The sequence below is a fragment of the Plectropomus leopardus genome, chromosome 22 (genome assembly GCF_008729295.1).
Source record: "Plectropomus leopardus isolate mb chromosome 22, YSFRI_Pleo_2.0, whole genome shotgun sequence".
In the NCBI taxonomy this organism is placed as follows: Eukaryota; Metazoa; Chordata; class Actinopteri; order Perciformes; family Serranidae; genus Plectropomus; species Plectropomus leopardus.
In genome coordinates, this window is record NC_056484.1 from 3,401,169 (window position 1) to 3,415,777 (window position 14,609).

Here is a 14,609-nt window from a genome sequence, read left to right on the forward strand (position 1 = left end):
GATCAGTCAGCTGATCACTCACTTATTCACTGAAATGCTGTTTATCTTCTGAGTTCAGCCTGACAGAAGCAGCTAAAACATCAGATAAGGCAGTGATTTATCTTCAGATAGATGGTTGACTGTCAAAGTTAATCCTAGAACTGACTCATTGTTTCCACATCACTTCATCATGTTAGAAGCGGTTTGTCTCGGCTGTTTAGTTGCTGCTGTTTTCTCTGTGGATCGTAGGTTAACCCCTCAAAACCTGGATCCATATCAGTTTTCTTGTGCCGCATTTAGACTCCTTTCACAAGCTATTTAACCCTTTGAAACTTGAGCAAACTGGTTTGAAAAGGCAAGAAATGTGCCCAAAACTGTAAGACACTAGCATTAGGTGGCAGTTTAGGGGAGAAAATTTTCCTGAAAAAATTGAATTTATTTTTTTAAAAATGTAATGTTTAAAATTTAGTTCCAGAGAAAATACAGTAGAATATATAAAATAATTACTATTTCTAGGTAATTTTTGTGTTATTTTTTGCACTTTTTAAAGTGTTATTTATTTCTTTATTTTTTGCTTTTTTTCAGATGATTACTTTGTAACTTTTTTTTGCTGATTTTTGGGCTATGTCTTGTTAAGTTACTTATTACCTTCTCCCCAAGTTTTTGAAAGAAATCAAAACCAGTTTCAAAGGGTTAATTTAGTCTGTAAAATATGTTTCTTGAAAGAGCCGCCAGCATCAAATCACATCACTGATGAAAACAGAAAGTTACATTTTTAACCGTGTCACAACTTTTTTGGAACTGAGGTTGTACTTTAACTTTATTTAAGCTTACTATGTTATCTTTAATTATCTGTTTTCACAGCAGCCTGTGCTTAAAAAAGGACATATTTGTTAAAAAAAAACAAACACATAAATTAATATTTTATCTGCTTGCAATTACATTAAAGTGTGTTTTAATCATTAGTCAATGTTTTTTGTATTCTTGTAGAGTAATCTTGTGGTGCTATAATTATCCAGTTCAGTTGTGTGTTTGTGTATGTGTCTCTAGCAGCAACCTGTTTGTCAGGAGGGAGTTTCTGATCCCTCGCATTTAGACTGACAGCGTGCTGCAGGTTGGATCAGTTTCCATCTGAGGATCAATTAAACTTATTTTATCACATTTCCAACAAGTCAGCAGCGCACACAGGTAAGTACAATCAGTTATTTGATATTGTGTTTTAGCTGTTAAATGTAACATGTATATTTAGAGGATAAAATGGTCACCTCTGTAGGCTTGGCCGGTAGCAGTTTGCTAAAATATGACTCAGTCTCATTCTGAACAAGGAAGTGCTGCATTACGGGTGTGTGAAGTTAACATGCATGTGTTGTTATGAAACTTTCCAGCACTGTAACTGACAGGAATTTAAGATCAGCTGCTGTTTTATATGAAGGGAACACTTTAACAACAGCTACTTTTCAAGCTTACAGTGAGTTGTTACTGAGGAGAGCGAACGAAACAGTATTACAGCTAAAGTTTTAGTTTGTAGTTGCGTCCGCAGAAAAATGCCGGTCACCAAAAGAAAATGTTGGCATTGTACGTTTCTGCAGAACATGAAAATGTTGCATTTGTACATTTCATAGGTATCATATAAATGTTTCTAAAGTGACGAAATATATTAACTGACATTGTCATACAGGAGAAGGGAATGGTGCCAAGCTTTCAGTCACTGTTCAAGATTTACAAACAACAAAATGTGTGATTTAAAGAGTTATTGCTGTTTTCCTAGCTGGGATAGTGCCATGAAAAGTATGCATTTTAAGCCTAAAACATTATCACTTCCAAACCATAACCATGTGTTTTTTGTGCCTAAACCTAACCCCACGCAGAATTGTTGAAATGCAAAGTTTTAACGTATTTGTTAAATAATAACGTGCAAATGTCAGATGTATCTGTGGTTTGCAGAAAAGTATTATTCCAACATCTTTTTCTGGTCATCAGGTTGGTAATAACATGCCAAATTTACAGCATCATCTTCAGTTAGGATTTTAAAACTCCTGACAGATGCATAAACAATAACCATGCACACGCTTTTCCCCTCATGTGTTCTTCACATCAGGCGTACAGTGTTTTAGATTAGATAGCTGCAGATTAAATGATAAGAATTAGATTAGATATAAGTTGAGAGACAGAAAGAAAAGGTTTAAGGTTGTTTGCCAACTTGCAAAGTGTACTTACATTTCACTTTGTGATACACGGGAATAAAATGTAGGGTACATTGTATGTAAACTCAGATTTGCTGTGCATTGTAGGTATTTTACAGTGCACTATATAGTGGATGAACTTAACCACTGAGAATCTGAATACTACTACAGAATGGCAAACACTACATAGTGCGCTATTTCCGTGATAGGGAACAGTTTCAAACACAGTTTTAGACGTGACTCTGCTCAAAGATTTATCCATCTGGCCCTTGCAGTCTGAGCCCAGATTAAGTCAAACTTTCTCTTTGGTTCCAGGGTTTCAACATGTCGACTGCCAACTGTCTGCAGACTGAGGATCAGCTTCTGTGCTGCATCTGCCTGGATGTGTTCACGGATCCAGTCACGCTACCGTGTGGACACAACTTCTGCAAAAACTGCATCACACAGCACTTAAATTTCAATTCCCACCGCCAGTGTCCCATGTGTAAAGAGCAAGTTAATAAGAAATGTAAGCTTAAGGTGAATACTTTCATATCTGAGTTGGCTGATCAGTTCAGACAGTCAGCAGGAAGTAAAGCCAGTGACAGCTCAGAGCAACGAGTTGACACACCGGCAGAAGTTTCCTCTGACGTTCCTACTCGTACTAAACGTACTGGGCTAAAATCCTGCCTGTGGTTACTTCTGGCATGTCTAATCATCTACTTTGCAATTAACCTAAATCTTCACCAAACAATATCCAGCCTGACAACTCATCAGCTGTTTGATACAGAGGAGAACGTCGCGGTCAGCATGTGTCCTGAGCACGGCAAACCTCTGGATCTCTACTGCAAGAATGAAAACATGGCCATTTGTCAGACCTGCGCTGAGTCAAGTCACAGATTTCACCACATTGTTCCTCTGAAAGAAGAATATGAAGAAAAAAAGACAGAGCTTTGGAAAACAGAGGCTGCAATTCTGCAGAGTATCGTGGAAAGGCAACTGAAGATACAGGAGATCAAACACTGGGCAAAGCTCAGCAAGGAAGCTGCAGACAGAGAGACTGATGATGGCGTTCACGTCTTCAGCGGTTTGATTCAGTCTTTAGAAAAAGCTCGGGCCGAGCTCATCGAGAGGATCAAAGCGAAGCAGAAAACAACAGAGACACAGGCCATAGATTTCATCCAAAAGATGAAGCAGGAAATCTCTGAGCTGATCAGGAGACGTGCTGAGGTAGAGCAGCTCTCACACTCTGAAGATCACCTCCACCTCCTGCAGAGCTTCACATCCGTGAACGTCGCTCCACCCGCCAACCACCTGCCAGACATCAGCATCTGTCCAGTGTCCCATGAAGAAATCCTGAGGACAGCTCTGGTGACTGCGCTGGATCAGCTGACAGAGAAAGTTAGAGATAAGATGGAGAAGCTGCGTGAAGCTGAGCTGATGAGCGTCCAGCAGAGTGCAGTGGATGTGACTCTGGATCCTGACACGGCGCATCCTGCTCTTGCTCTGTCTGATGATGGGAAACAAGTGCATCACAGTGGCGTGAGAAACAAACTCCCAGACAGCTCAAAACGATTTGAACGTCAGCATTTTGTGTTGGGGAAGCAGGGATTCTCTTGTGGAAGATTTTACTACGATGTTCAAGTTAAGGGCAAGATGATGTGGATTTTAGGCGTGGCCAAAGAGTCTGTTGAAAGGAAGAAAAATACTGAACTCAACCCTGAGAATGGCTACTGGACTATTTTTCAGTCTCGGAAACACTTGTTTGCACTGGCTAGCAGGGCTGTGTCTTTCTCTGTGAATGACCCTCCTGACAGGGTGAGAGTGTTTGTGGACTACGACGAGGGTCTGGTCTCTTTTTACAACGCAGATTCTGCAGCTCTTCTTTACTCCTTCACTGGATGCTCCTTCACTGAGAAGCTCTACCCTTTCTTTAGTCCTGGTAGTATTGACTCTGCCGCTCTGATTATCTCTCCTGTCAATCAACACAGATGAAACTAATCATTGCTTTTGCACCAACCAGCGGCCGCAACTCGATAATCGTTAAGGCCCAGACGCATCAAACCAACATCAGAGAATTAGCAGCGACCAAAGCCCCCTGCTGCGACGCCTTACAGTGTTTGTGTCTTGGCCAAAAAGTTGCACGCTTACTCCATGCCACACAAGTTTATCTAGGACAATATTTCAATCCCGCTCGGATTTTCATCAGGTCAAAATGTTTGAGAAATAAAACCCCGCTTGTATCTATACATAATGCACACCAACAGGCTGACGAGCTCTACGGTTGCAGGTGCGGTTAACTTACAGTGATGTCAAGGTCATATTACAAAACATCAAACATTTCTCAGTTGAGAAACATTATATCAGGATTCTTTGTATCAAAATTCATCTTTTTGTCAAAATACTTTACATTAAAATCCATCATTCAGCTACATCACCTGTGTTCAAAGTTGATAAAAAATGAGCATAAGGCAAAGAGAGTTTCAATATTTTCATTATGTGCTCAGTGTCACCTTTTAGTGTTCATTTGAAGAAGACATTTTTTGACATTTTCACAGTGATGTAAAATAGATATTTTTAAGGGCGTTTTTTATGTGACAGAAAGTTATATTAAAGGTTGTTTTTTATTACTTGTATGATGGAATTTGTGCTCGTTTAAAGGTAATGTACTCAAAGGCTTCTTTTAAAACTGCTCAGTTATCATTTTTTTTATAGTATAGAAGAGGGAATAAAAAACAAAATTAACAACAAAAAATTTATCAGCTCAGATTTTCAAAATCAGTACATCCCTTAGTGTTTTATAGACTAAATTACATTTTTTACAATGAGTTTTGGGTAGAAAAATCCCCTCAAAAACGAGACAGTGCAGAGCAAACGCTGCATCAAGCGGTTAGATTTTAGCCTTCTAAAACAAATCAATATCAGTGAAGGGTTTTCATTATTTAGATTATTTACGCTGCCGTTATCTCAAAGCCAGAACACAGGCAATACTTTTCGATCGGTTTAAGTCAGTTTCAGGCCTCATTTATAAATGTGGAAATAAATCAGGCCTCATTTATAAATGTGGAAATAAATCAGATATGATTCTGCAAATGAGTCTGTAGTCTAAGCAGAAAAGTCATCTATCCCCTGGTATTGCGAGTCGTATATAATTGAAAATGCAATGACTGTGCATTTTAATGACATAACGACATGTGCGCAGAAAGTGAAAAATACAACAATGGAGGACGAGGGCTCAAGTCAGTGGTCAAATGCTGAGGTTATCTGTCCTTTAGGCGTTTAAGGCGAAGAAACTGTTCAGTCAAAAATAGAGGGTTCATACTGAAACGAACATGTTGGTGAGGACATTTCAGAGCGCGGTTTAAAACACTCTTGGCCAGCGGGAAATAAAAAGCTTAAAAGTAAAGTACAAGGAGGTCAGAGACACTAACAGTCAGCCAAACCCCCTTTTACGCATGTGCATTGTTTCAAGCGTAAGCAAAATTTAAGCAGGTATAAATGCAGATCTCAGATTTAAGGTACTTTCAAGAGTAGATGTAAGCAAAAAAAACTGGACAGCAAATAAGAATTGGGTAAGACTTTTAGTGTAAATCCAGCCCGAGCCTTCAGTCAGGGTGAAGGTTCACCAATAGTGTTACAAACATTGAACCACCTGGTGAACCTTTGTATTTGTGACCATATATCTACAGCATTAGTCTCCAGTACCACGCTGTCCAGGAGAGATGCTGGATTCTGCCGATCGGACTCAGAATCTGCAGTAAGAAGACAACTGTTGGCAGACGAACTTGAATGCATCAGACAGGATGCCTGAGGGACTGGGAGCGCTCTGGGAGACAGTCAGCAGGTGTTACTAGACGAGGTGTGGACCCAAAGGGAACAACATGATGAGCAGGTACGGTCTGAAGGCTCTTCAAACCGTGAATCGATGCTATGCCTGATTCAGGAAATGCTGGGTAATTTCTGTGCTCTGTCATTTCTGTGATATTTGAGGTTTTGTGGAGAGATACCCGGTCAAGTGCTTCAACAATAGAGGCCTCAGAGGGGTTACTCTCTGACAATTTATCAAAGAAAAATATTATGTTTAAAGCACACAAAGGCTGCTGTTACAGAGGCCTTTTGCTGTAAAACCTTTTTCAGCAGGCAAGGGGAGAGAAAGAAAAGGTCAAGGATGGAAAAAATATTTGGTAAAGAGGATCAAGACACACAAAGACCTCGCAGAAAAGACGCGCCATTGTACATTTATGCAAACCACTGATTTATTGCATTAGCATGTTATTATGTAGCGGATGTGTTGAACCTTTCAGCAATGCTGTGGTTAATGTGGGTAGATTTAATCATAAAAATCACTTGGTTATGTTTGAGAGACGAGAAAACAACCCTTTATTTGTGGCAATATCCCAGCAGGGTTTGCAGCAATGTCTCTATGAAAAACAATCACTTTCATGACACTATCCCTGCTCAAAATACGGCAACAGGTTGCTTCAAAACACCCGTGTTTGGAGCTTAAAAAGCTGCAGGAAACACAGCAATGATGGACATTAAAAATACTTTGAGTTTCAACAGCGCTGGTTTAGGTTTAGGCATAAAAACCTTTTGGTTATGGTTTGGGAAGTATTATATTTGGGCTTACAGTTGATTTAGGATTAGGCAAAAAAAAAGGCACGGTTGGTTTGGTTTAGACAAAAAGGGCACATGGTGAGACGTGGGGAAAAATATCACCTTCAGACAGGAAGCAAACACCAGACTCCTGCATGAAAGTCCGGGTTTGTTGGATCCATTCGCCCCCCCCTCCACCCCCCCACACGCACCCTCCTGTTTTTAATATTATCTCGTTAGCAGCAGCGTTTCAACCTGACATCATTCAGTGGCGTATCATGCAGACGTGACAGTTTCTGTCCAGCTGCGTTCTCCATTGGCGCTGCCCGTCTGCATATCATGCTGCAGCAGCAGGTGCAGTCCAGCCATCCGTGGGCGTATAATAACACTGAGATTGTTTCTGTTGAACTACGTTTTCAGCTGACTCCAACCTGGCGGCATATGATACAGCCATGATACGTAACTTTTGGGATCGTACGCTGAAATTACTGCAAAAGCGGCAGTATGTAACGACTTTTGAATGAGAACAGGCTGGCTGCCCCATCCTCCATGCCCTCCACCTCCAGATGTCAAAGGCAGCTCATGTCCCTTTAGAAACGTTGATATGATACATAACACATACAAATGTAACGTATATGTGGTTTGCAGAAACACACGATGCCAGTTTTTCCTTCTGCCGACTGGGCTGATTTTGCCTCTGTGGCTCTTGTCGTTCAAAATTTGAATTGCCAAAACACAAAAACACACCTCCAGTCAGGCACTTGAAATGCAGAGTATCATTCATCTGCTTAGTGTGGGTGAAAATATTGTTTTCATACAACCGGTTGGGCCACATTTCACCTATGAGATCCTCACAGAAAATATCAGAGCAACAGCAGCTGCTCCTCGCAGCGTGCATCCTCACAAAACTCCAGCCCAAAGTCTGCACAGTCTGGATGGATTATGGTAATGTGTCAGAGGCCAAGTGCATGATGGGAATGGAGATGAGTGTGTCTGGGCCTGTTGGTTAGGATATGAGGCAGATTATGGAAATATGATGGTCTGGATTTCAGGTTTCCTCCGAAGCTCAAAGACTTAGAGAGTCTTATCTCAAACAGATTAACTTTCTGTGGAGGTCTGTCTCTCTCCCTCAACCTGTCTCTTGTTCTCCTGTTCGTCCTGTCTGTCTTCAGAGGTGTGTCTTTGTCACTTTGTCTTTCAGCTCAACATAATATGGATAATCTCTCTTCTTGCCAGCTCAAACCAAACCTACCAAACCCGTCTGACAGAAAAGGCCAACTCTGTGCCACCTCGCCTGCTTCCTCTCTGCACACAGATGATGAGCCTCAGGTAATTATTGAGACTTTTTTTTAATTTAGTTTATTGATTTAGGACAGTGCACATTAATCAACATATCAGCACTAAACATCAATGTAAATATGCCTGAATTAATGCTAAATTTCATCTGTAGTCCTAAAGCAACTACCATCAAAATAGTTACACAGACATCTTATTGGACATCACACAAAGAGTTCACAAACAAGATTACAAATGGACATTTTACATTAAAATAATAGAATTACCTACAATAAACAGTAAAAGAAAAACATATGATAAGCCAGAAAAAGCCATAGCATTTTAGGATGTGCTCAGTCTTTTTGCATGCTGAGATTTTTTTAGTTATTGCAAAGAAAAACATATTAATTTTGTTTAGGTGGATACAACAGCAGCTCTAAGGTCTGAACTGTTATTTCACTCAACACAGTACTTTGCAGTAATTTTATGTCATTTTATGGAACTTTATACTTTTGCTCCACGACATCTCAGAAGTAAATATTGTACTTTTTTTACTTTACTAAATTTGTCTGTACAGCTTGAGTTACTTTTCCCAATTCAACAAGAATAAACTAGAATTTATTAAACATTATTTAACAGATTTTCATACATTTATAGGTTATTATGTTGCAGATACATTCAAACTTTTAACACTGTCGTTGTTAATGTGTGGTTATGTTTAAAGCCAACCACCACTTGTTTATTAAAAGATCATATTTTGGCTGAAAATACCTGCTTTTTGTGGCACCATCCCAGCTGGAAATGTAACAGTGTGTCTTTTCATGGCTCTATCCTGGCAGAAAACCTGCCTTAACAAAAATAATGCCCAGTTTTTTTTGGCACTTTCCCGGCAGTAAAACTCAGAAATGTGAAAAACAATCGCTTGAATTCAAATTGGTTTCATTGTTTTCAAACATGAGAAATAAGGCAGTGAGCAACTTGTGAAGAAATGTTCCACAAATTGAAAGAAAGAAGTAGATTTATAAAATTATTATTTTTAAAACATTAGGGGAAAATGTCTAGGGAATAAAAAGAAATAAGCTAGGGAAACCTATATTTATAATTATCATAATTACATATTTTAAAAATATCTTATAATATGTTAGTCTGAATTATTTCAGCACTTTTTTCAAGTCTTGTTTGCCGTGGGTTTTTATTGTCTTTTGTTGTTGTTTTTTTCTTTTTATTTATTATTTGACACATTTTTAGGTGATTTTCTTCTACTTTTTATGGATTTCTTATCAATAAATTAATTCTTTAATTGTTTTTGAAAGAAATCAAGTGTTAACTCTGCAAAAAGGCAAAAATTTATATTTTCCAAAATGTTCAACTATTCTTTTAAATTGCTGCAGGTGTGTGTACCTCCTCAAGGACCTCTACAACCATTTCAAGGCCCTCATCAAGCTCCTCAAGGACCCTCTCAGAGTCCAGCTGAGACAGCTCATCTCTATATATTTTCTGTTTTCAGGTAAATTGAAGCTTTTTTTCCGTCTGTAATCTTTTGTTTCAGAGAAAACTCCTGAATCATCGCCGTGTTTCACTAAATGAGGTTTCAATTACACAGAGACTGACGAGTGTTTCGGTGATGTTGTACCTGTCGCTCATCCCTCCAGCTTCATTAACTTCCTGTTTCTGAGCCTCTCCTCTTCGTCTCTTTCTCCGTGTCTGTTTTAAATGAGCTGTCAATCAGCCCGCCGCCCCCCCGAGCCGCAATTACTCCGACATTATTACCTCAATGTACAAGACGGAGGATTAACAACAGTTTCAGTGCTGTCGGTTCACTTTAACGCAAGCATAAGCTGAAGAAGCAGGAAACTACACCTGACAGTCAGAGGAGGAAACGACAGAATTTTAATTTCAGCTTTGATTCAAACGAAAGAGACGACAGAGATGCTGAACTTTCAGCTCAGCAAATATTTCTTAATTCCAAACATGTTTTCACTAATGCAGAGCGGGAACTGTGACTGAATATTAACGGCCAGTGTCAAACTTAAAAACTGTTCAGAGGATTTGTTAGTTGAGATAATTGTTTCCTGACAGTCACCAGAACTTTTTCCAATTTTTCCAAACTTTTGGACAACTAAAATCTAAACAAGGAATACAGTCTGCTCAAGAACTGCTGCAACTCATCCAAGGCCCAAAACGCTTCCTCAGGGTCCCTGAAAACTTCCTCAAAGACTCAAATGTCCTCAAGGACTGCTCCAAACTTCACAAGGATTCCAACAACTATTTCAAGGAACACAGCACTCATGCAACCTCTCCAAAGCCCCTTAAGCTTCTTCAAGGACCCCTACAACCTATTCAAGGCACCTCCAGCTTTTTCATGCTCCCTACATCCTCCTCGGTGACTAAAATGTTCTCAAGGACTCCTGCAATGTCCTCATGGATTCCTACAACCATATCAAGGACTACAAACTCTCAAGGTCCCTCAAAACATTTTCAGAGACTTCTGCAGTCTCTTCAAGGACCCCTACAACCTCCTTAAGAACATGTACAATCTATATGAGGACCCAGGTTCTTAGATGGACCCTTGAAAACTCTTCAAGACTTCTACAACCTCTACAATGGCCCATAAGCTTTCTCAAGGACCCCTGCAACCTATTCAAGGCCACTTAAGCTTCCTCAGGGTCTATACATCCTTCTTAAGAACTACAATGCCCTCAAGGACCTACTACAACCTGTATTGTGGATTCCAGCAACACTCTCAAAGACCTTCAAAGCATTCTCAGGGACTACAGTCTCTTCAAGGACCTACTTGAGGACTTCTACAAGCTCCTCAAGTACACTTACAGCCCATTCAAGGCCCCTTAATCTTCCTTGGGCTAACTAAAACATGCTTAAGGACTACAATATCCTCAAGGACTGCAACAACCTCATCAAGGACTTCTATAAGCATCTTAAGGATTACAATATCCTGGGGGACCCCCAAGGCAATGTCCAGAGCTTTTGAAATCTCTTCAAGGGCTTTTACAACCTCTTTAAGGACTATAATATCCTCAAGGTCTGTTACAATCTCCTCAAGATAGAGAAGAACACTCATTCAAGGTCCATTAAGCATCCTTGAGGCACATACAACCTCCTCAAGGACTACAATATCCTTAACAATGCTTACGAATTCCCCAAAAGAAAGAAAATCACGCTCAAAGTTTGTAGTTTGGAGCTTCAGCCAGCAGATAGCGCCAGATCGCCATTAAAAACATACATGTGAGACTGTTACTTCCTGTCTGACATCAGCTGGTTTCTCCTGAGAGTGACAGCACTGTCAGACTGAGACCTCTTTCCTCCATCACACTCTCTTTAGTCCTGATTTTAATCTCAGGAATAAGGAGCCTCTGCCTGTCAGAGCTCTGGATCCCTGCAGAGTTTCCAGCAGAGCATCATCTCCTACAAACTGCAGAGTTTAAAGGCATAAAATCAGAAATGTTTGAATTCAGGTGTCAGGAAATCATGTTCATGTTAATGTGAGCGACAGTCAGGGTCTGATAAAGGTTTGCTGCAGTTGTGAGGTAAGAATCTGTGCGCAGATTGATTTGTGTATGTTTGTATTGTGCTGTTTTTACAATATAGACATAAACTTTATAAGGCAGCTATAAATAATGGAAAACAAACATTAGTGTATATACCTATCTGCAAGCACAAAGACCTGCAACTAATGATTTATGTTATTTTACGTTAATCAAAACTTTAATGCGATACATGTAATGTATAAAAATATACTGCTCGAGATATATATATATATATATATATATATATATATATATACATATATATATATATATATATATATATATATATATATATATATATATATATATATATATATAAAAGGGGATAAGTGGAAATTTTCATTTTAAAGTTAAGTTGTTGGATACTTTTTTTGTTCTGCCATAGTGTCTCTTTTATGCAGCCACTTGGGGGAGCTATAGTAGAATTTTTCCAATTCTATAGAGACTATTTACATTGTAGATGCCACTAAACTGCATCAAGTCCTGCAACCTCTTCAAGGACCTCAAAATCTCTCCAAAAAGTTCTGCAACCTCTTTAAATCCCCTGCAGCCTCCTCCAGGGCTCCTACAAACTCTTCAAGGACCCCCATAATATCCCCAAGGTTCTCTGCAATCTTTCCAAGGTCTTCTGCAACCTCTTCAAGGCCCTCACCCACCTTCCTATGATACACTAAAACTTCCTCAAGGGCTCCATCAACCTCTTCAAGGATCCCCACAATCTCCTCACGGCCCCCTATAATCTTGTCAAGGGTTCCTACAACCTCTTCAAGGCCCTCACAACCTTCGCAGGAAGTCCACCAACCTCAGTGAACTTCTACAACCTTGTAAAGGGCTGCTATGATGTATTCAAGGCCCTCACATCCTCCCCAGGTGTCCTTTAACCTCATCAAAGTCCTATAACCTTGTCAAGGGCATCTACAGCCTCTCCAAGGCTCTTGCAACCTCCAAATAAGTCCCACACACACACACACCTCCTTAAATGCTCTTACAACCATTTCAAGGCTCTCACAACCTCCTCCGGTGTCTTTTCACCTCATTGAAGTCCAAAAACCTCATCAAGGACTCCTAAAACCTCTTCAAGGCCCCTCACAACCTCCTCAGAGAGTCTTACAACGTCCATAAAAGCTCCTACAATCTCTTCAAGGCCTTCTCCAGACCTTCAAGAAGATCTGCAATCTCCCCAAGGTCCCCTGATTCATTTTCTTTCTTGTTTACTTCTAATTAGTTCCCTAATATTAAATTAAGTTAACAGGTCTATATTTAGTTTAACACAGTTGGCTAAATATATTCAAATTTGAGATAAAACACATTTGTTTTTAAAATGAGCCTTTTTCTGTCGAACTGAATGAATCATTTCTCTGTTTCATTCATAAACCTGTTGAATCTGTGTGTCTGTGGCCAACACACACACACACGCACACACATACACACACACTCCTCTAAGCTCCGCCCCTCCCGGGTAGAGACGGGAGACCGGCTGGTGAATAAGTAACATTCATTAAAGAAGCGGACAGACAGACAGATACTGACCCGTCTCTAACTGTCTCACCTCTGCAGCGGCTGACCGTCGGCACTGTGGCCGGTGTTTGACGCTGTTGGTCGGTGTTGGAGTCACAGACGGACCGCTGGACCGACAGATAGCGGACAGGTAAGACCTCTCACCGTCGGTACTCATCCAACTGTGTTTCTGTGGTGCTCCCATTATTTTTCCTACATAATTACATTTACTCAGTCAGCTCACTACTTATTTGACACCTTCAGTCAGTGGTGAAGTACATATTGGCCTACTTATGTACTTAAGTACAAATTCAAGGTACTTGTAGCCTAATTTACTTAAGTATTTTTATTTTATGCTATTTATTCTTGTATCTCAGAGACAGATATCATACTTTCTACAGCGTTACATTTATCTGACAGCTTTATATAATAGGTGAGGAATATGCAGACTGAGAATATACCAAAAGAAATATATTAATTTTATAAGTAAATGTTTTGTACATAAAATGTCTTAAACTACCTAACAGTATGGCTATATTAAATAATATAAATGAGCTCCACCTTGAAAAATTATAACAGCAAAATGCTAATGACTTTGTTATGTAACATTCCTAAAATTAAATATTACTTTAAAGTACATTTTTATAGTAATACATATATACTTTTACATCATTGTCACTTTCAGTGCAGGACTTGTAGTGGAGTATTGTCTTAGTTTGATGTAAGTACTTTTACTAAAATAAAGGATCTGAATACTTGTTCCACTGTCTTTAGTTATAAGTTGGAAATCCAGATTAATACAAAATATGATCAAAAAATAAATTATGCTGCATTAGAATGGGTAAAATTTTATTGATCCCTTGTTGAAATTGATAAACTACCCAGCAGTATATAATGAAAAAATATTTATAGTCCAATAATATAATATATAGTATTCTGAAATAGGCCATTCTTCATAATTTAAGATCCACTTACTGGATCATCCTTGTTCCTTAAATTAAGATTTTTTTGCATTTATTTTCAAGTTTATGAGTAAAATTTGACATTAAAAATTAAACAAAGTTTAAATTCAACTCCACAAATCCAACATTACTAAAATTAAATGTAACAAAGAGTTTATTTTATTTATTTTTTTTTAGAAGGTATTTATCTAAATTTGTAGGATAAACTTAAAGATCTGGAACGTATAAGATATTGTTACAGGTGATGATAACAATATATTTTAAATTTACAACACTTTTATTTCTGAATATTTTTGAACCAGTATGTCTTGAGAGGACATTCAGACAATAAAAGTAATCATAATCATAACTTTATTTATGTATCAGCTTTCAAATTAAAGTGCTGTAGTAAAAACAAATAATAAAAGTAAGTAATTGTATAATATTATAACACTGTGATGATGAAAGACAGTAACGTCTGAGCTGAGTGAAGACTAGTTATTATATGACAGCTGATGCACAGAGCGAAGTCACAGACGCTGACAGTAACCTGTTTGTAAACTCATCTAATCGCTTTGTGCGTCCGTCAGCGTTCCTGAAGACGATGTTCAGAC

The 14,609-nt window shown here is 38.9% G+C and overlaps 2 protein-coding genes across 2 annotated transcripts in view; both read left to right on the top strand.

Moving 5' to 3' along the window:
* Positions 1-1,080: 1,080 nt before the first annotated feature.
* On the top strand, positions 1,081-4,394 carry LOC121961392 (E3 ubiquitin-protein ligase TRIM41-like). Its single transcript, XM_042511369.1, has 2 exons — positions 1,081-1,167; positions 2,478-4,394. Exon 2 carries the CDS (start codon positions 2,487-2,489, stop codon positions 4,134-4,136), a length of 1,650 nt encoding a protein of 549 aa, XP_042367303.1. The 5' UTR covers positions 1,081-1,167; positions 2,478-2,486; the 3' UTR covers positions 4,137-4,394.
* Positions 4,395-9,500: 5,106 nt separating this feature from the next.
* LOC121961682 (carboxypeptidase M-like) overlaps positions 9,501-14,609 on the top strand; it is a 15,051-nt gene continuing 9,942 nt past the window's right edge. Inside the window, exons 1-2 of the mRNA XM_042511749.1 lie at positions 9,501-9,519; positions 13,115-13,205. The gene's annotated coding sequence lies outside the window, so the exon portion shown is untranslated. The remainder of the gene's footprint in view (positions 9,520-13,114; positions 13,206-14,609) is intronic.